Source organism: Octopus sinensis, linkage group LG5 (assembly GCF_006345805.1).
Source record: "Octopus sinensis linkage group LG5, ASM634580v1, whole genome shotgun sequence".
Taxonomy (NCBI): Eukaryota; Metazoa; Mollusca; class Cephalopoda; order Octopoda; family Octopodidae; genus Octopus; species Octopus sinensis.
In genome coordinates, this window is record NC_043001.1 from 55,223,518 (window position 1) to 55,245,932 (window position 22,415).

Genomic DNA, 22,415 nt, shown 5'->3' on the forward strand with positions numbered 1-22,415 from the left:
TTCTTGCAGGTAAAATGACAAAAAGCAACTCTAACATTCACTCCTTGAAGCTGGTGCCACAGCATGGCTGCAATCCAATGATTGAAATCAGCAAAATAGTAAAAGAAAGATTGGTTGGCAACATAATAAAAGATGCTGTTATTGATTAAGACTTTTTCTTTCACTAGAGTTAACATACCAGATTGATATATTATTAATATATTAAGTTCTATTCTAATTAATTTTATTTTCAGTTTATACAAAATTTTGCAGCAGATATATTGAAAAATGCCACCTTGTAATGTATGGAAATGATTTCAACAGTATAAATAAAATATGAAGGCATTTGCAAGACATGTCTGTTCAAAATGTGTGTTTCAGTGTGGTTTATACAAATGTCATCATCATCATCATCATCATCATTTAGCGTCCGTTTTCCATGCTAGCATGGGTTGGACGGTTCTACTGGGGTCTGTGAAGCCAGAAGGCTTCATCAGGCCCAGTCAAATCTGGCAGTGTTTCTACGGCTGGATGCCCTTCCTAACGCCAACCACTCCGTGAGTGTAGTGGGTGCTTTTTACGTGCCACCCGCACTGGTGCCAGACAGAGCTGGCAAACGGCCACGAACGGATGGTGCTTTTTATGTGCCACCGGCACGAGGGCCAGGCGAGGCTGGCAACGGACACGAAACGGGGCGGTGCTGGCAACGGTCGCGAAACGGAAAGTTCTCTTACATGCCACCGGCACTGGTAACACATCTGCAATTTCCATTGATCGATTTCCATTGATCGATTTCGATTCTGATCCTCACTTGCCTCAATGGGTCTTCACAAGCAGAGTTTCGACATGCCACCGGCACTGGTAGCACATCCGCAATTTCCATTGATCGATTTCGATTCTGATCCTCACTTGCCTCAACACGTCTTCACAGTAGAGTTTTGTGTCCCAAGAAGGGAAGGTATGCATACGTAGGCTGGCTCCATCCCATGTAGAAGGCCACGGGTTGTGGACTCACTTGTCCTGCCGGGTCTTCTCGCGCACAGCACACTTCCAGAGGTCTCGGTCTCTAGTCATTTCCTCAGTGAGACCTAAAGTTCGAAGGTCGTGCTTCACCACCTCGTCCCAGGTTTTCCTGGGTCTGCCTCTTCCACAGGTTCCCTCAACCGCTAGGGTGTGGCACTTTTTCACACAACTATCTTCATCCATTCTCGCCACATGACCATACCAGCGCAAACGTCTCTCTTGCACACCACAACTGATGCTTCTTAGGTCCAGCTTTTCTCTCAAGGTACTTACACTCTGCCGAGTGTGAGTACCGGCATTACACATCCATCGGAGCATACTGGCTTCATTTCTAGCGAGCTTACGCATATCCTCAGCAGTCACGGCCCATGTTTCACTGCCATGTAGCATGGCTGTTCGTACACACGCATCATACAGTCTGCCTTTCACTCTGTGCGAGAGGCCTTTTGTCACCAGCAGAGGTAAGAGCTCTCTGAACTTTGCCCAAGCTATTCTTACTCTAGCAGTTACACTTTCAGCACACCCGCCCCCGCTGCTGACTTGGTCACCTAGGTAACGGAAACTATCAACTATTTCTAGTTTTTCTCCCTGGAAAGTGACGGAAGTTGGTCTCAGAGCATTTTCAGTGTTTATTGTTCCTGAGCATCTGCCACATACAAAAACCATCTTCCTAGTTAGCCTTCCTTTGACATTGCTGCATCTCTTATGTGTCCATAGCTTACACTTGGTGCATCTTATAGAATTTCTACCTACAACCTTTTCTACAGATCGAGCAGGGCCATCTACCTGAAGGTGTTTGTGATTTGTCTACCTTCCTACTGATTACGACTTTGGTTTTAGCTAGATTGACTCTGAGGCCCTTCGATTCTAATCCTTGTTTCCACACCTGAAACTTCTCCTCCAGTTCTGATAGCGACTCAGCAATTAGAGCAAGGTCATCAGCATAGAGGAGCTCCCAAGGGCATCCTGTCTTGAATTCCTCCGTTATTGCCTGGAGGACTATGATAAATAGGAGGGGGCTGAGTACTGAGCCTTGGTGGACCCCTACCTCTACCCGGAATTCTTCACTGTACTCATTTCCAACCCTCACCCTACTAGCGGCGTCCCTATACATGGCCCGCACAGCTCTCACTAACCATTCATCTATCCCTAGTTTTCTCATTGCCCACCAGATAAGGGATCGGGGGACCCTGTCGAAGGCTTTCTCCATGTCAACAAAAGCCAGGTACAGGGGCTTATCTTTGGCTAGGTATTTCTCCTGCAGCTGCCTTACCAGGAATATAGCATCAGTAGTACTTTTCCCTGGCACAAACCCAAACTGCATCTCATCTAAACTAACTCTCTCTCTAATTAGTTGGGCTATGACCCTCTCCGTAACCTTCATCACCTGGTCCAACAGCTTGATACCTCTGTAGTTAAATAAATATGTGCATGTCTGTATCAGATTGCAAGCTTCCCTTGGAGTTTTTCAACTGACTCAACTAGGAGAATCAGCCTCAGATAAGAGTCAAAATGTCTGTCTTCAAACATGCTTTTGATAGCCTAACAACAAGTGGGGTGGGTGGGTATGTATGTATGTATGTGTGTGTGTGTGTGTGTGTGTGTGTGTGTATGTATGTATGTAAGCATGTATACAGAGAGCAGCGGGGTGAGACTGAAGTATGCAAGATAGTCTGACTATAAAAAGAATCATACAAATATAAATATTCCTATCCTTTTTTTTTAAATAGCTGAAGCTGATTATATTATTATTACTATTATTATTAATAATAATAATAACAATAAGTATGGTTAAGAAGATCACTTTTCAACCAAGTGGTTTCAGGTTCAGTCCTACTGCATAGCATCTTCCAGTTCAACCCTGGGCCGACCAATATCCCTTGAGTGAATTTTGGTTGATGGAAACTGTATGGAAGATCATCATGCACATATATGTGTGTGTGTGTGTTTCCCAGTTTGACAACCACAAGTTAGCAGTTTGGAGAAAGAGACTGATAGAATAAGTACTAGACTTTAAAAAAAATAAGCTCTAGGGTTGACTTGTTCAACTAAACCCTTTAACACAGTGCCTCAGCATGACAACATTCTAATGTCTGAAACAAAAAGGAGACAATGAAAAAACAAACAAAAAAAAAGCAGTAGATAGTTATGACAGGGATGTCTGTGCTTTGTCCTGAAGGCTCAATGGTAATAACAACAACAAGTGAAAGTTGTTGAAAATTTCAGTTGTGATCAAAATTTAATGGTAATGGTTGGAATGAAGGTGAAGGTAGGAAAAGTAGACAGGGACTCAGAGGGAATTTGACATTTTGGCATTTAAATTTAGAAGGGAATGAACTGGAGTCATGGAGATATATTTGGATGGAGAGTAAATGTAAATAAAACAATAATGTGAAAAAACACCAGTAGGTTAAAATTTACATTGCCTAACCTTGAGTTACAACTGAAGAAGCTATTACTGCTTTTCACATACACGCACACACACAAAATCATGCATGCAAAAAACATACACAGACATGCACATAGCTTCTAATATAGTCATGAGCCAAAAAGGGAGATTTTATGTGCTAGAAACAACAACTAAATCTTCCTTAAATCCTTAATGCTCCAATGTTTCAGGAAAGGACACATTAAATAGTCTTTGACTCCCTACAAGTATGGAAAGAAATGAGGTGAGTAAGCTCTGTTAATGTGTTATTCTAATGTGCATGAATGATGGGTATAAGAGGATTCAGATGCAGTCTGCATCACAAGTCTGTGCTGGCAAAGAAGGATGACAATTGAGTAAAGAAATACCAAGCAGTACTACTATACAGATGAAGAAGTACAAAATATGTGGTGGGACATATGCTTGAGAAAGCTTAGAAAAATGGATGTTAAATGATAATCATGATGATAATGACAGTAATAAACGTTGTTAAGTGTACCTGGGTCAACCAATGTCTATTGAGTGAATTTAGTTGATGGAATATGTACCCCATATCAAAAATACATTTGACAAAATATAAAGATCCTTTTTTCATTCAATTAGTTAAGTTCAATTCTTAGTAACAGTTATAATTTACTGGTTTTTATAAGATCAAACCTGGAGAAATAAAAGACAAATCTGACTCTGGTAGATTTTGAATTTGAAACCAAGAAAGGGAGAAATCAATGCATAAATTTACAGTTATTTTTAATAGAGAAGTGGGTGAGCTCATGGCCTTTGCTGGCCAGGTGAGGTTGATGTAACTGCTATTCTTCTTGAATAATTGAAAGCCAAAAACTGAAGATATGGAAAAACAAAACCTGAGGACAAAGGGGGATACTGGAGGAATGATGTTCTGAGAGACTGGGTGAAGTCATAAGTACAGATTTTGGTGGACAGATACAATATAAGCCATGAGAGGAAGAGAGATGAGTGAAGAGGAGGGCCTAAGTGTATATTCATGTATGAAGGTAGTTTGGAACCAGCTAGCTCTGAGGATTAGAAAGTCACTGAAATTGAGTTAGAAAAGACAGATCAAATAGACAATGCTTGTATGAACCAGAAGTTAGAGTGAAATGGTGAATGATCAGAGGTAGGAGTGCAATATGATACTAAACCTATGTAGCCTTCATTTACCTATATGCTAGGACCCTGAACCTAACACAGCACTGTATTCTCCTTTTGTCTCTTCATTTGACAAATTATTCCTGCTGTTTATACACAGAGAACTGTTTACCACTGATTCCATCCTAGTGTCTTACAGGAACCCACACTAGACATTTCACCCAACCCTTCCTCCTCAGTACTGACTTCTGCTCCCTCCATCCCGCCCTCTCCATATTCTCTTAAGTGACATGCATCTGTAGAGGTTCAAACTACCAGCATTAAGCACACCAAGACTTTATAATGGTCACTTGACCTGCTAGAAATAGCGGCACTAAATTGACAACTACACTCACTGATATACAGAAAAAAGAGAAAATGGTCACGGATAGGATGCCTTTGATTGTATGTCTGCTTGATTAGCACTGACTTGAGACTAAAAAACAAAACAACTATATCAGTCTGTGAAGGCTTGCAAAGGCCAAAGGTATTGTTCCTTGTCTTCAGATTAAATAATGAAATAAATACTGTATTTATATACTACTTTTGTTACAAATATCACTTATTGTATGAGCAGAATACACACACACACACAAATTCTCAGGAGAGCTTACTTAGACAAATAACTGTCATAGTCAGCTTCAGCTATCCTTGAAGCTCCAAATATCAGTTTTCTTGTATGAGAACAACAACACACACACACACACCACACACACACACACACACACACACACACACACACACACACACACAGTGAAGTTCACATACAAGTGCAAGATGAACAGAGAAACAATGAACATGTGACATTCAGATTCTGAAAAGAATGAATAGCAGCAGCAGCAGTAGTTGCAATAGTAGTAGGCTTGTTGGATGGTTGACACAGTACGAGGACAAAAGTTGGTGGTGTATTGTCCCAGAGTGGTTGAAACATTTAACAACAGCTGGAGAAACCAAACAAAAGGCATGGATGGCACTGGTAATAACGATGATGGCACGGTCAGAATATTTTTAAATAATTTTACAATATATCTAATTGATTAGTTTCAAGAATTAGCTGAGAGGCATTCATTTGAGATGTTTCTGTGAGAAGGAAAGAAGGGCAAAATAGACTAAACAACAACAAAAAAAATAATAATAATAATGATAATAATAATAATAATAATAAAAGTAAGATTGATAAAAAAGACATAAAAAAAGAATTAGATGAATATGATGGAAAATAGAAATGGAAGAGGAAAAGAGAGGAAGGGGTAAAAAGGGGAAGAGTAGGTAAAATAAGGGGAATGGAAGAGGAGGTAAAGAAAAAGAAAATAAGCAAGTAAAATATACAAAAATAAAGACAACAAAGTTTTTTAAAAATAGCAAAGAAGAATAAAATGAAAAAGGAAGGAGCATGAATGAGAAGGAAAAATTAGGGAATGAGAATGGAAGTGGATTAATAATAATGACAATAGTAACAACAACAATAATAATAATAATAATAATAATGATAATAATAATAATAATAATAATGATAATAATGATAATGATAATAATAATAATAATAATGCATTTTGTTTTTCTATTGAATTGTGTCTGTGTTACTATTGTTATTTGAAAATAGATATGGAAAAAATTTAAGGAAAAAAATAAATAAAAAATAAAAATATTAGTAGTTGTAGTGGCAATAATAGTAGCAGTAGTAAGAAGAGGAAGGAAAATGAAGGGAAAAGATTGAATAAGAAAGGGAAAGACAGAATAAGAAAAGAGAAGAAAAAGACAAAGCAAAAAAGAGAGAAAATAACTATAAGAAAAGGAAGAAACAATGTGAAAGAAAGTGGAAGAAGTAGACACAATAGGAATGAAAAAGACTTAGAAGGAAAAAGAGAGAAAAAAGAATCGAAAGTAGGAGGAGGCATAAAAGAAGCTGCAGGGGTTACTCACAAAGAAAAAAATAAGGAATTAAATAGAATAAAACAGCAAAAAACCCCCAAACTCATCAAATGGTGCATGGTTAATTAATGCAAACAGACAATTAGTTTTTGATATCTTTCATCTAATGTTAAATAGAGAATAGAAATAAATTTTGGTAAATATAGGAATGTTTAATTCTATTAGAGTATATCGTTAAAGCATTTATTTTTATGGGTTTGGTCATATCAAATCAAATGTTTGTGTGTGTGTATATAAAAACACACACAGAGTATATATATATATATGTTTACATATGTGTGTGAGTGTCTGTTTCAGCATGTGGGCACACACACACACACTCACATATACAGATATATGTACATGCACAAAGGTGCACATATATACAACTACACACACATGCATATATGCATGTGCAAGCACAAGTGGATTTCTACTGAATTTACTGCTGTCAGAATTGATAACCTGGTAGGAAATTAGCTGAAGGATTGAAGGTTGATATTAATTTTACAGGTTATATACAAAGTATGTGGACAAGACTGTTAACTCTCACTGGCTCAGTTCACTAGATGTAAATAAGTTTCATAAGAAGGTTTGGTTCACTGCTGTATGCAGCACTGACACTGTATATATCATTAAACAGTTGTTAATTATTTTCCTTTTTGCTTTAGCTAATCGCAAAAGTATAAAGACGCTTGAACAAAGTAATTGAAAATACATAAAATCTGCATTCTGTTTTATCACTCTATAGCAAATACTACACCTATTTAAGAACAAATTAAAATAATCTCAAAGCAAATCAATATATATTTGAAGCAAATTATAATGACCTCAAAGCAAATTAAAATAATCCCAGGGCAAATTAAAATAATCTCAGAGCAAATTAAAACAATCTAGGAGCAAATTGAATAGTAGATATTTAGATAAAACATAGCAGATATCTATTTGAATTGTTTGCACTTATGCTGATTCCTTTTAAATTTCAATCCATATCATCATCAGACTTACAATGTCACATTTACATATGAATAACAAAAGTCAATCTCAAAGTAATGATGACTTATTTTAAGTTATGAGAACTGATATTTCATAGGGTGTCAAAAAGAGAAGCAAAAGGGTTGTAGGAATACACAAGAAATATGCACTTGAGACTTGAATATATTGTACCACCTACTGCTGAATGAGAAGATTGGGGATCCATTACTGCGGCACACACTATTAAGAAAATAACAGCATGTAACTGAATGTACAGAGTTCATGTATCACTCTGGAACTCTGGAAATGGCCGAGGCATGGTTAAAATGAATACTCAGAGTATCAGAGAGAAATTTGATAATGTGGAACAAGATTGCTCTGTGGGTATAGGAAAGTGGGAGGTCTACTTAAATAAAATTCAAGTAGGCTGTGAAGATTTTGACTTTAGAGAGTGACATAGCAAATAATCATGGACCCAGGACTGATGTACGGCTAATCCTCATCTTATAGGCCCTGTGAATACTCACAATTAATACTGATTTCAAATTTTAGCACAAGCCTAGCAATTTTAGGAGAAGGGCTAAGTCGATTACAACAACTCTAGTGATCAACTGGTACTTACTTTATCAATCCCAAAAGGATGAAGGACAAATGTGACCTCAGACCTCACTGGAATTTGAACTCAGAACATAAGGACGGACAAAATGTCACCAAGCATCGTCTCCAGCATGCTAATGATTCGGGCAGCTTGTCACCTTACTCACAATTAATATTGAAGAATAAGAATATTTATTCTTGATATATGGATTGTGTCCCCACAAACTATTTATAAGAAGTCATCAATGAAAGAATGATTTCACTGAAGCCAATTGCTTTCAGAGTTAGAATAACAATTCCAAAACAGATGATTCGAGTGATCTCAAGAAAGATTTTTTGATACATGTTTAAGACGTTTTGCAAGACAAATTTAAACTTTAATTTATTACTCATTAGATAAAGGCAACAGAAATGTGTTTTGATGGAACTATTTAATTAGAGAACAGATTTAAAATATTTTGAGTTTATTTTAATTTGCTTCATGACAATTTTAATTTACTTCAGGTTTATTTTAATTTGATTTGAGATTAATTTGTACTTGAAAAAGTATAGCTCGTTCATGACCCAATAAGAGTTGCTTGATCAGCTAAAGAGAGTAAATACATTTCTTTGAAATTACACTCTGCCATCTTGAAAAATAAATGAAACATTGGAAAAGCAAGTAACAAATACAATATGTGGAACAAAACAAAAAAAAAAAGAGGGAAAACAAAATATGGAGCAGGAAGACCATAGCAAAAATGCATTTGATCATAGCTTTGTTAGATCAGGTATGAGCCAGAATTCAATGACAACTAGATATTTACCTTTTTCATGATCATCATGATCATGACCATTGTCAAGACCATCATCATCCCCACCAGCACTGCCACTAAGTTTCATGCTTACAGGATTTTTATCATACACATATAGACACATCCAACACAATGTACTATGCATACACACATACATACATGTATGTGTGTATATATACACACACACAATGTATAGATATTTATTCATGCCATGCCATGCTGCAGTAATTTATTGGAGTATTCCTTTTACAGGATGGATGATGAAAGGGGCTTTTCTTTTTTAAAAGAAAACACTTCTCCATTATTCTGAGGGCAGCAAAGGTAAAGTGCAAGCACCTGACCATCTTAACAATATATGTTCCTCTATTTCCCCTTTTTTTGCTTCTGCTCCTCCACTGTTCCATTTTATTTTTAACTGACTTATCTGTACACCTATTCATATACCTATACAGAGACAGAATTACAAATACATGAAGTTTCTGAATAGTTGCTTGACCTGCTACAAATATAGTTCAAAGAGCCTCCTTCAAATCACAGGTGCATTAGGTATTGTACTCCTAGATACTCTTAAAATAACAAGATGGTCACAGCTGTGTTGCCTTTACAACAGGTCTACTATATGAGAGTTAACCTGGGGAATAAACAACAGCAACAATAATATTTTAGCCAGAAAGAGAAGTTTAATGTTCTGACATGACCTGCTAAGAATATCAAATAAATATATCCCAAACATATAATTATATCCCAGAGCAAATAAAAGCAACAAATGTTTAAGACCATTTTTCCAGCCAAAACAAATGCTAGCTTTCAGGGGAACCTTGGATATCTTCTCCATTTTGTCCTATCCCTTACATCTCTCATCATTAAATCCCTTTCCCTCATTTTCTCTTCCATTACCTTTAACCATGTCTTTCTCTGTGTTACCCTTCTCCAACATTCTTCCACATTCATGACCTAACCATTTCATCCCATTTCCCTTCCCAGCATTATCTAGATAAAATATATCTAAGACAAAAAAAAAAAAAATGCCAGGTAAACTACTGACCAAGAGTTAGACAGCAACAGTGATCACATATACAGATATGCCCATTTTCTCTCACAAGCACATGCATACATCACTCTCCCTTGTGTATTGGATCAATATTTCTGTGCAAACCAAGCAAAAACAGATGAAAATTCAGTGTTTTTCTTCAGAAGAAATTAAAATGTTAATCAAAAAAGAAATCTATAACAATAAATTAAATAAAAACGCAATAGGAAAAAGGGGGCAAAGGAAAAATGAGGTATAAAAATGAAAAATAATAACTAGATATTATATAAGATGCCCCACCCATTCTACTGACCCCATGTTAACAGACTAACTACCCACCTAACTAACCAACCAACCAACCGACTGACCCTCTTCAACTTCTAAAACATTGAATAACTCCTGAAGTCAAGGAAGGAAAAGTAGCTTTATTTCAATATTTTTGTGGAACATTTCCACAAAATTTAACTAGAACTAATTAATTGATAAACAAATAATAAAAGCTGCAATAAAAAAGAAAGAGGGCTAGAATTTTGCCAGCTTAACTATTGTATTCATAATTTCTCATTAATCATTAATTAAAAATCAGCTGTTTCTTTTTTTTTTTTTTATCTAAGAATAAATTGCTGTATTGGCATTCAATTGGAGACTTACTCTCATATAAAATACATGACAAAACACTTGGAACAGCAGATTTCTAGGCAGCTGATCAATTTGTGTTTGGTGGTGGGAAACTTAATTTTCTAAATCTCAACCTATCATCTTAGCGAAGGAAGGACACAATTCATACAATTCCTATGTTGATCAAATCATTTGTGAGCAAGTATTGAACTTACTCTTGTCACATAATTTAAAGACCCATCCTCCACAGCAGAAGTGTTAAGATGACATACCCTGGTGAAGATGATTGGCCAGCAAGATTCCTGTGCCTGGTACCACATAAAAGGAACCCATGCTGGTGTCACGTGAGAGCGCCCAGCACACACTGTAAAGTGGTTGGCATTAGGAAGAGCACCCAAATGTAGAAACCAAGCCAAATCAGACTGGAACCTGATTAGTTGTCCAGCTTTGGTCAAACTGTCCAACCCATGCTAGCATGGAAATCAGACGTTAAAGGGTGATGGTGATGATATATTTATTTGATCAAAAGGTGTTTTGTTTGAGAACATATCAGAGTTACATCACCCCCACCCTCTCCACACACAACTGGAGGGTGAGAAAAAGTGGTTTAGTGATTATTACATATGCGTAAATGTATACTTTAATCCTGATGTAGTATCTGATATAAGATTACAAATTTTGCATGCAAACACTCAGAGTAATGTCAACTAAACACAAACTTTTGCAAATAAAGTTATAGATGTTCAAACTAGTAATCCCATCTTTAGCGATGAAAAATGTTTTAACATATCTATACTATGTTTTAATTGTTGAGATATCATTCTGCATCAGATGTCTTGTTTCTAGATGTGTAAACATAATATCAGATTGGATTTGAACTCAGACTCTATATTAGTTGAGACTAATAATACCTTTATCTAATAGTCCACTGATATGTGTAAAATACTGCTACACATTTAGTAGTTAAAATTTAATAATTTTAGTTTAGACAAAATATTACTAATTTGAATCTAGTCTGGTACTATGAACACATCAAAGAACAAGACACCTAATAATGATTTAAGATCAAAATGATTGGAATGTTATGCAGATGTAAGTATTATAACTTTCTTCTCTAATGATTGAAATTCATAGATTAGAAAATTATAATTTTGTTAAAAGTAACTCATCTCATACATTTAGACATTTAATTTACAATTTATATTGCTCAAGATACAATGTGAGTAACTATAACAACTGAGAACATGCTTTTACTTATACAAGGATTATATCAGTGTCTATATATATAGTTGCTAGAATAAGAAAAAGATAGAAAATATCAGGGAGTTATTACCTTAATTGGTAACAAAAAATCTCTCCCTCAGAATGAAATGTAGATTGCATGCTTGTGTACAAACAGCAATGCTACATTGTAGGTAGACTTAGGTTCTGAATGCAGAAGATATGTGAACACTAGAAATAAATGAAGCAAGTATTTTCTGATGGGTGTGCTACATCAGTGCACATGTAGGACAAAATGCAGATATGGTGCAAGGAAAATTGGGCATATGAAGAATCAGATGTGGTGTGCAAGAGAGAAAACTGCAGTGGTATGGTCAAGAGAGAAAACTGCAGTAGTATGGTCAAGAGAGAAGGCTGCAGTGGTATGGTCAAGAAAGAAGGCTGCAGTGGTATGGTAATGTGATGAATAAGGATGCCAACAGCTGTATAAGAAGTGGATGGAAGTAGTGGAAGGAGGAGATCAAGGAAGGCATGATGGAGAGAGAAGGGAGGAGAGAAAGTGAGTGTCTGATATAGTTCTTGTATGAGTTAAAACATGCATAGACATTTGGATTTATAAATGAAATGAGAAATTACTTATTGCATATAACAACTTATTTACATATCTGGAGCTGAAACTTTACACCATTCGCTACAACATGGCTGCAGTCCAAAGACTGAAACTAGTAAAACATATACATCCATATTCATACATACACAGTTACAAGTGAGGAGATGTTGTAAGGGATTTTTCTGACATTCACAAACAAATCAGGTTAGTTGAAGATTTGGCCAAAATGTTGAGGTTTATTTGAATATTCTTTAGTTATTCTTATTTGTTTAAAAATGTTTTACCTTATCAATTCGATGGTAATGTATATCATCTTCACTTAAATCGGAATCCTGTATCATATCAATGAGAACTAAGTAAGGTTATGATAGAAAAAACAACAGGTATATACAGACTTGAAAACAACAGGATATGCAGACTTGAATTTAAAAAAAAAAAAGCAGATCAGACAAAAAAAAATTTCAGTGTTTATAATGAAAAGAGATATAAATATAGCATGATGTTAAAGATGTCGTTTTGTGATCCTATAACTCTGGGTTAATTCCACTGCCTAGTATTTGAGGCAAGTGTTTTCTACAATAACTAGGTAGACCAAAGCCAAGCGACAGAAATTTGAACAATGGAAATTGATTAAAAGCTCTGAGTGTGTGTGTGTGCGTGCATGTGTGTATATGCATCTGTATATATTCATTGACATATATTGGTCAGATTGCAGAATTGGTGCATTGAGTAAAACTATCTAGCAGTATTATTTGTTCAATCCCAGTTCTGTCCCTTTATCTCCAGGTCAACTTTGCCACACCATCATACAAGTTTGATAAATAAGTAAAAGAATAATACTAAAATCAATATAATAATTTTAAACCTTTGAAGATGGTACCCCAATGACTGAAACAAGTAAAAGAATATGAATAAATAGGATTAAGTAATATATATATATAAAAAAAATTCAATTCAAATATACACTCAAGTTAATTATTTAAAATCTAGTGAAAAATAAGCAAAAAACATAAACGACAAAAAGGCAAACCAAACATTCCAATGAAAAACAAACAATGAAAAAGAGGGCAAAATAATTCAAAAATTTTGTTTGGGGAATTTCTTCGAAGTAATTTCAATATTTTGGTGATAATACTAATGAAATACGGATTGGAATACAGGAATGGGATGGTGAGAAATGTTTTCAATATAAGTATGAATATCAATGTTGGATATCAAAAGATATTAATCAGGTCATACATAAAAGCTAAGCAAAAACTAGTAAAAATAAGTTAAATATACAGCATAAATTAAATTAGAAATGCAGAAGAATATATATATATATATATATATATAACACACACACACACATATACATACCTACATACACACACACACATATATACACACACATACATACACACATGTATCTGTGTATATATAGATATATAAATAGATAAGTATGTAAACAGAGAGTTAGATAAGCAAATAGATAGAAAGGTAGATGAACCAAAATGTATATATAAATATGTATACAATTATCATTTCCATCAGCATTTTTATATACACTTTTCCCATGATGGCCTGGGCTGGATGCGGCTTCTTAGAGTAACTATTCTATAGCTGGATGCCTCTCCTAACATCAACCTTTATTTCCAAGTTAGGTGTTTTATACTATCAGCTTTCGTGTGTTGAACTGCCAAGCTGTGGGACATAATTTATAGAGAAAAAAACAAACACCACTGCCCTATTGGTGCAGACGTGCAAACACACATACACACATGCAAACCTGTGTATATATAATAGGCTTTAGTTCAGTTTTTCTTTTACTAAATTTCACTCACAAAGTATTGGTCAACTTGACACTGTAGTAGAAGACATCTGCCTAAGGTGCCACACATTGTGATAAAAATTCAAAAGCTTGTGCTTGTGAACCAAACTTCTTAGCCATAGTCATGCAATATAGATAAGTATATAAGTTAATTACTGCCAGATAAACATGGATTATCTCTGAACAGTGGTTCTGTTCAGTGTAGCATGCATACAAGCTTGTTTGTGTATATATATATATATATATATATATATATATATATACTTTATTTAAAGCAGCAGAAAATTCAACAAAATCTGTTACTCTGAGTTTCCCGTTGCCGTTCATCGGACAGTTTTTGCTAGAATGGACTATATATATATACATACATACATATATACATATATATACACATATACTTCAATCTCAGGAAAGACTGTGATGTCCAAATTGTAAAAAAAAATATTACACCACCATACATAACTGTTATTGATAATAAGCAGCAGTAGAAGTAGTAGCAATAATAATGGTTTCACAATTTGGTATAAAGCCAGCAATTTTGGGGAGGGGTAAGGTGATAACATCAATCCCAGTACTAAACTGATACTTATTTTATCAACCCTAAAAGAATGAAAGGCAAAGTCAACCTCAGAAGAATATGAACTCAGAATGTAAAGATTGATGAAATGCCATTTGTCCACTTGGCAGCTAATGATTCTGCCAGCTTGTTGTCGTAATACTAATAATCATCCTTTCTAATATAGCACAAGACCTGTTGATTAGATTGACTCCAGAGCTCAATTGGTCCTTATTTGATCGACCCCATAAAGATGAAAGGCAGAGTAGTCCTCAGGACATAAAAGCAGGTAAAATTCTGCTAACATTCTGTCTGGCATGCTAATAGTTCCATCAGCTTGCTGCTATCATCATCATCACAGCAACATTGACAAATTCTTTATTCTATAAAGGCACTTATAGTACTCAAAAATTTCAAGCAGTCATCCATCTAGGTACTTACTAGACAAAGCACTGCTTAAATATGGTGACTGAAGAAGAACCAATATTTTAAGCATAGCATGGTTATAATAAATGCAAGAGAGTAAAAGCAACAATATTCATGCGGGTGTATGCATGTAACAAAAATGGACCAGTAATTATTCGCAATGCACTTTTCTTTTTATTCTTTTAAGGTAGAAAGATTAGTAGCATGTGTATCACTAAATGTGGTCTCCTTCTAGTTGCTGCAATGCATTAACTATGGCCAACTCTGTTGTGGACGGTTTGATAGGCAGAACCATGATTAACTTGTATAATTTTTGACATCTCATCTATAATTACCTGTCTGTTGAATGGAATCATATCTTGGACTCTTTTAATGCTGTCATCAGAATAGGAAGGGATCAAGTATCCTGTTCCTTCTTGATATATGCGACCCATAGTTTCTTATGCAGCCATTTTGCAAACTATACATAGACATGCAGCATAAAGCTGTTTCCATACTGTACAGAAAGCCTTCTATGGATTTTAACTATTGATGCACCTGCTGCCCACAGAAAAGGGATTACTGATTTTCCTAATTGAAATATGGAGGTCATACGTATGCCATAGTGATTAGAGGGAGACACTATTTAGTGATATGTAGGCAAGAAATATTCCATCAAGAAAAATAATTATAAACAAACTGCAGTTACTGAAAGGCTTATCCTCATATATGTCATTTTACATTTGATTTTCCATGATTGCATGGGTTGGATGTGTCTTCTTTAGCACAATGTCTTGCCATTTTCTATCTACTTTCTGAGGTTCAGCGAATTTTCACAACATCCTCCAGTGTCTTCCTCAGTTTTCCTCCTCTTTAAGTTCTTTCCACATTCATCTCTTGACATTTTTTGCACTTGAGTATTGTGCTTCCATATGCATCACATGCCTGTACCAGGGAAATATCTTTCACACACTAAATCTGCTTCCACTCATGTACCATTTATCTTTCAGCTCATTTGATCATTACACATCCAGTAGGGTATGCTTGCCTTATTTTCTCTTGCCGTTACACATTGTCTGCATTAAGAGCCAATATTTTGCTACCATGTAATGTCACATTTCATACACAAGAATCATCATAAAATCCACCTCTCCATTCAGAGAGAGAATCTCCTTGTTACTAGGAAAGGTAATAGCTCCCAGAACTTTTTTACAGCCCTTTTCTTACTCTAGCTTCCAAGTCTTCAGAACACCCTGACGTACTTATGGGGAAACATTTGGTTCTTTGAAAGAATCGTATTTTCTAGTTGCTCTTACTACAGGGTGCAGCAGAAAACTCACATTTGAAAGGTTGACTAAAGGAAAAAGAAACAACATTTATGAAAAATTAATTTTACTGTTGTTTAAAAAAAGGGTTACAGTTTTTGTTCATTAGCTAAATGAAAATATCATTGGCACTTGCATAAGTTCATTAGCAACACATAGGTGAATGTTTAAAATGTGGGAGGTATTTCTGCAGCACTCAGTATAATAACTTCTGTGTATCAGTTACATACAGATCTTCATTCTCTGTCAATCATCATATTTACATTTTCTATAAAGAACAGAGTTCATATCTGGTTCTTTTCTGCATATTAAACACGAACACCTCCCCAGTAGCAATAAAGTCCTGTCTTCTTTGAAGTCTCTTCCTTCTGGGATATGCTTCCTTATTTAAAATTTCTTGTCTTAAATTTTCTTGTGCCTTGGGAGAGTCATTATGCCAATATTAATAACACATGCACTGCTTCAGTTCCACTATGCACTGGTTCAATTCAACTCCTTTACAATCAGTCAAGGAGTGGAATTGAACCAGTGCGTGTGTTCTTAATATTGGCATAATGACTTTCCTAAGGCACAACAAAATTTGTTTTTACAAATGGATTCACATAAAGAATCTTGCAAACCAAATATAAAAATGAAGCTTGTCTTAAATCTTTTACAGATTCAGCTATGAGAACTAAATTATTAATGTACAAAACCCATAAACAACAAGGCTTATTAAACTCCAGTATTATACCTTGGAAAACTATGATAAATATGTGGGTGCTTAGAACTGAGCTCTGATGGGCATATACTGCATGTTAAACCTCTTGTTGGACTCATTACAATATACTGGTACATGGCTTGCATGACTATTTCATGCCACTCATCAATGTCCAATTTTTTAAAACAACAAATAGACTACATAGTGTGGTATTTGGTCAAGTTTGCCTTCTCGTGGTCAGTGGAGGTTACAGTAGGATAGTCTTATCTAAGAAATGTTCTTGGAGCTTTCTCATTATGAAATTGGCTAATGAACATCAGCAGTACACCATTGTAGCACAAACACAACAAGTATCACATGTCTGCTAATTCTTTTCTTAATCATATAATTATGCTTTGCACACATATATATATATACATGCATGCACACATACACACACACATTATATTTTGACGTCTTCTGTACTCTAAAAGAGGGCAAAGACCAATCAGTGGCACTGGTGTCATTGGCAGAAACAGCATGACACGGAGAGCTAGCAAAAAAACTAATGGGGGGGACAGAGATTCCTAGTGCAGTGTTATGATATACATCTTCCTTGCGGTTACTTGAGGTAGGAGAGTGTGTGTATATATATATATATATATATATATATATATATATATATATATATATATACACACACATATATATCACAGAGTATATAAATATACAATGTATCTCAAACACATACATCTATATCTCTAAATATGTATGTATATGTATGAGACAATGTAAACTAAGTTCCATTATTGCATTATTGACTACATAGTGAAAGTTAGAACTGAATGCACTGTAGGTTACAATGTATTACACACACACACACACACATATATATACTGTTGCTCATATTTTATTAGCAACATTAGTATGGCAACAGCATCTTGAAATGATGGTTGTTGGTAATGAAGTGTGATGTCAGTACATCAAAACAACTGTCATGTTAGTACATTGATAGAACACTTCCTTGCTAGGTATATGTAATTATCATAGCTAAAGGCCTTCTTCCCTGCCAGCGATCTGTTTAATATGACAATTACAATTAGAAATGATTATGTGTATAAATATATGTATATATACTAGAACACACACACACACGAAAACATACATATGTATATACTAGTATATACACATATATACATATGTATGCATATATAAATGTGTGTGTGTATATATATATACATACATACATAGACACACATATATATATAATATATATATATATATATATATATATACATACACACACATACACACACACACATGAATGTAAGGATGAGAGTTCATTGCACCTGAAATTCCACTTGTGTCCCACAGTTTTCTATTCTTATATATATATTTATCTCTGTATATATATGTATATATGTACATATATGTGTGTGAGTGTGTGTTTGTATATATATATATATATATATATATATGTGTGTGTGTGTATGTATGTATATATGAGTGTGTGTGTGCATGTGTGTGTACACACATATATATGTATATACATATTCCATCTTTAATCTCCTTTCTGTTAACATCTCAAATGTAAGATTTCTTCCCTGAAGATGGAAGCTTATATCATCTGACAATGGAATCAATTTACCATCAGTATTTTGGACCACCTAGCTCCCAGAAACAGCTGTTGAATTTGTCATACTCTTTTTCAACCCCTTTAATTCTTGATATCAATTCTATTCTATGCAAGCTGGACTTTTTTGTATGTTTACATATATACATTTTTTGTATGAAATTTAATATTCTTTGTATATTGACTCTTTATTTAATCGTTGCTGTACTGAGGTATTCTGTGAACATTGATAAAAAGGGAAAATTAGGAAGTTCGGTTTAAGGTTCCTAGCACATCTTTCTATGTGCTCACTGACACAAATCAAAAGATCCATCAAAGCCTCCAGACTAACCAAAACTTTCAAGAACCATTACCTACCAATCTACCTCCATCGCCTGACAGACAATGGAAAAATTTGCCTCCGAGACTTGACTTTCAACATGGATACTTCAAGAATTCAACTAGACATAACCTAACTAAGCAACATAACTTCACCCTCTGTCTGATTTACAAAATTAGCAGTAAATTTAACCCAAACCACATCAACCATAGACAATATAACAACCCTCATAATAACCACAATCTAGTCCACAACACAGTCACTCCACAACAAATATACTACCACAGATGCACTTTACACCCAATTATTCCACACCAAACTAAATACAAGACTTTCCACAACAATCCACCTACTACAACCATTTTTTAGACCTAAATCAGAGAAACAGAGATGTGAAATGGAACAAAATATACATGAACAACTGGAAATATCAACTTATCAAAGAAAATCCCAAGTATTACACAAACAAAAATTCTAGCAAGCGGTTTGAAGTTCACACCAACCCCTTGCAGATTGAACCCAAATGAAATCAAGGATAACACTATGGATTTTTGCCGAAAATTGTGCCTCACAGAAGCACTTCACAACTACACCAGTGAAGATGACTCAATAGCAAAAAAACAAAAGCGAATATTGTCCTACAAAAGGCAGAAATAAAGCACTTGATGACTTTTGTGAAACATTACCAATTTCCCATTTAATACCCAACAAAAACAGTGAATTAAATCCAACTTCAACACAAATGAATGGAAAAAGCTAATCAAGTTAAAAAATGATATAAGCCTGACCATTAAAGAAGCCGATAAAGGAAGTGTGGTAGTAGTGATGGACACAAAGTACTATGAAAATTAAATACTCTCCATGCTGGAAAACAATATTTACTATGAGAAGATAGAGCGCTATAACCCACAGAAGACACTTAAAATCTTATCCTCCTTACTTCAAATACATGGAAAGGGCCTCATTAAAAAAAAAATGACTATTTATCAAATTTTAAATACAGACCAAGTCTATTCTATGGATTACCTAAAATACACAAATATCTACATATTTCTAAAGCTTGCAAAGATTCTCCAAGCCTATGCATTAATGTTCCTCCCACTACTGATCTCAAATTAACACCCATCTTGGCTGGTGGCCCTGCTTGTGAAACCCACCGTTTGAGCAATTTCCTCAACATCTAACTCAAACCATTTAAAAAATATGTGAAAAGCTTCATCAGGGATGATTTAGACATGCTTAACTCCTGAAAACAATAAATGAAGGAACCCTGTTAGTATCATTCAATGTGGTGAACTTGTACACCAGTATTTCACATGATTATGGTATAGAAGCAATCTCCTTCTGGCTAGAAAAATACCCAGAAGAGAACCCAGGACTCATCAACCACAACTTCATAATTGCAGCACTGAAATTTATCCTACAGAACAACTATTTCATGTTCGATATAGTTTACTATCAACAAAAATGTAGAATTGGAATGGGAATTCGAGCTGCACCAGTGATTGCGAACCTTGTAATGGGTTACCTAGAACTTAAAATATACCAATCATCACTACAAAACTATGGTACCTCATTTCATTGCTATTTAAAGAACTGGAAGAGATACTTAGATGATTGCTTTATAATTTGGAACAATAGCATGGACAAAGTCCTTGATTTCAAAATAATGCTCAACAATATCAATAGCAACATACAATTCACCATGGAACACAGCAATAAAAAAACTTCCTTTTCTTGACATCCTAATTAAAATAATCAATAACCACATCAAAATGGACAACTTCTATAAACCCATAGATTCAAAACAATACCTATTATTCAACTCATGCCACCCCAAACATATAAAAATTAATATACCTTATAAGCTAGTGAAAAGAATCTGTACCATAGTTTCAGATATCAATACTCATGAATGAAGACTCCTTGAACTTAAATCAACACTAATCAGGAGACATTACCCAACATCATTAATAAATGATGGGATTAAACGAGCAAAGGAAATAGACACAAACATTAAGGGAAGTTAACCAAAATATTACACCAGATTTAAAAATACTCCCATACATCTCCACACACAACCCTAGAAATGATGAGGCCTTAAACATCATCATCCAAAATCTACCCATTCTCACTGGCGATAAAACAATGAACAAAATTTTAGGCTCACACAAAATTATCAAGAGCAAAATGCAACAGAAATCATTGAAAAAATATTAACCAGTGCAAGACTATATTCATTAACAACGAAACCAAAAGTGAAAAATGCATCCTGTGGCACATGCCCTCATCTTTTGGAGGGTACAGAGTTTCACTTCAAACAAGGTGAAATATTTAAGATAAAATCAAATTTCACCTGTGCTTCTGAAAACTTAATCTATGCTATTACCTGCTGAGGCCAAACAGAAATATCACTCTGACGAAGAATAGCTCTTCACAAAGAACAAATCCGCCACCCACAATATAGACAGACAGAGGTCAGTGAGAACATAGAAAGATGTGCTAGGAACCTTAAACTGAACTTCCTAATTTTCCCTTTTTATCAATGTTCACAGAATACCTCAGTACAGCAAAATAAATAAAGAGGCAACTTTCATTAATAAATATCATCCACAACTCAACATGAACACACAACTTAATACAGGACACTACTAGCCTTACCAATACCACCAATAATCTCATTAATATCCATATATCCCATACACCATTCATATTCCAGTATTTATATCTACCTTAATTGCATCACTTCCAGAACTGCTTACCTTCCTTGCATGTAATCTTTTCACTTAGGTACCATTAGACCCAACACCGTTTGGAAATTGGTGTTCATTCAAAGCCAGTGATCAGCTCTGATGATACCGGTATGAATTTGATTCTCTATAATGATTCATAATAATAATTTTTATACTTGATAATTCCACCTCAAGTCATCTAATTGTATGTATATAACTTTGCTTTTCTTAAAAAAGCCTTTATTTTTTATATCTAATGTGCATTTTCTTTTTCTTTTTACTTTTCCCCTATATATACACACACACATATATATACATATATATATATACACACACACATATATACATACACACACATATATATATATTTCTGTGTGAGTTAGAGGTTGAGAAACCAACTAAGGTATAGTATCTTTCCAATTTATTACTAGCAGTGTATCCAATTATTCTTACCCAAGTGCTAGTTATTGCATGGCAAACTTGCAATTGAGTGTTACACCCTTGATTTATATGGCAAATAAGAAAGTGGAGAGGATGCAAAATCGACAGATATCAGCCGGTAAACATTCTAGTATGCCTATTTATTCCAGTGTATTAGATGTATACGTACACATATATTACTCATTT

General features: G+C 34.8%; 1 protein-coding gene across 7 annotated transcripts in view; it reads right to left on the reverse strand.

Annotated features, from left to right (window-relative positions):
- The window catches only part of LOC115211793 (roundabout homolog 1), a 703,622-nt gene that overhangs the window by 108,214 nt on the left and 572,993 nt on the right, over positions 1-22,415 (reverse strand). For 5 of the 7 annotated variants that reach the window (XM_036503450.1, XM_036503453.1, XM_036503451.1 and 2 more), the window contains exon 24: positions 12,614-12,661. The exons of the other annotated variants lie outside the window; for them this stretch is intronic. In XM_036503450.1, the coding sequence (XP_036359343.1) occupies positions 12,614-12,661 (48 nt within the window). The remainder of the gene's footprint in view (positions 1-12,613; positions 12,662-22,415) is intronic. 7 annotated transcript variants of the gene reach the window in all.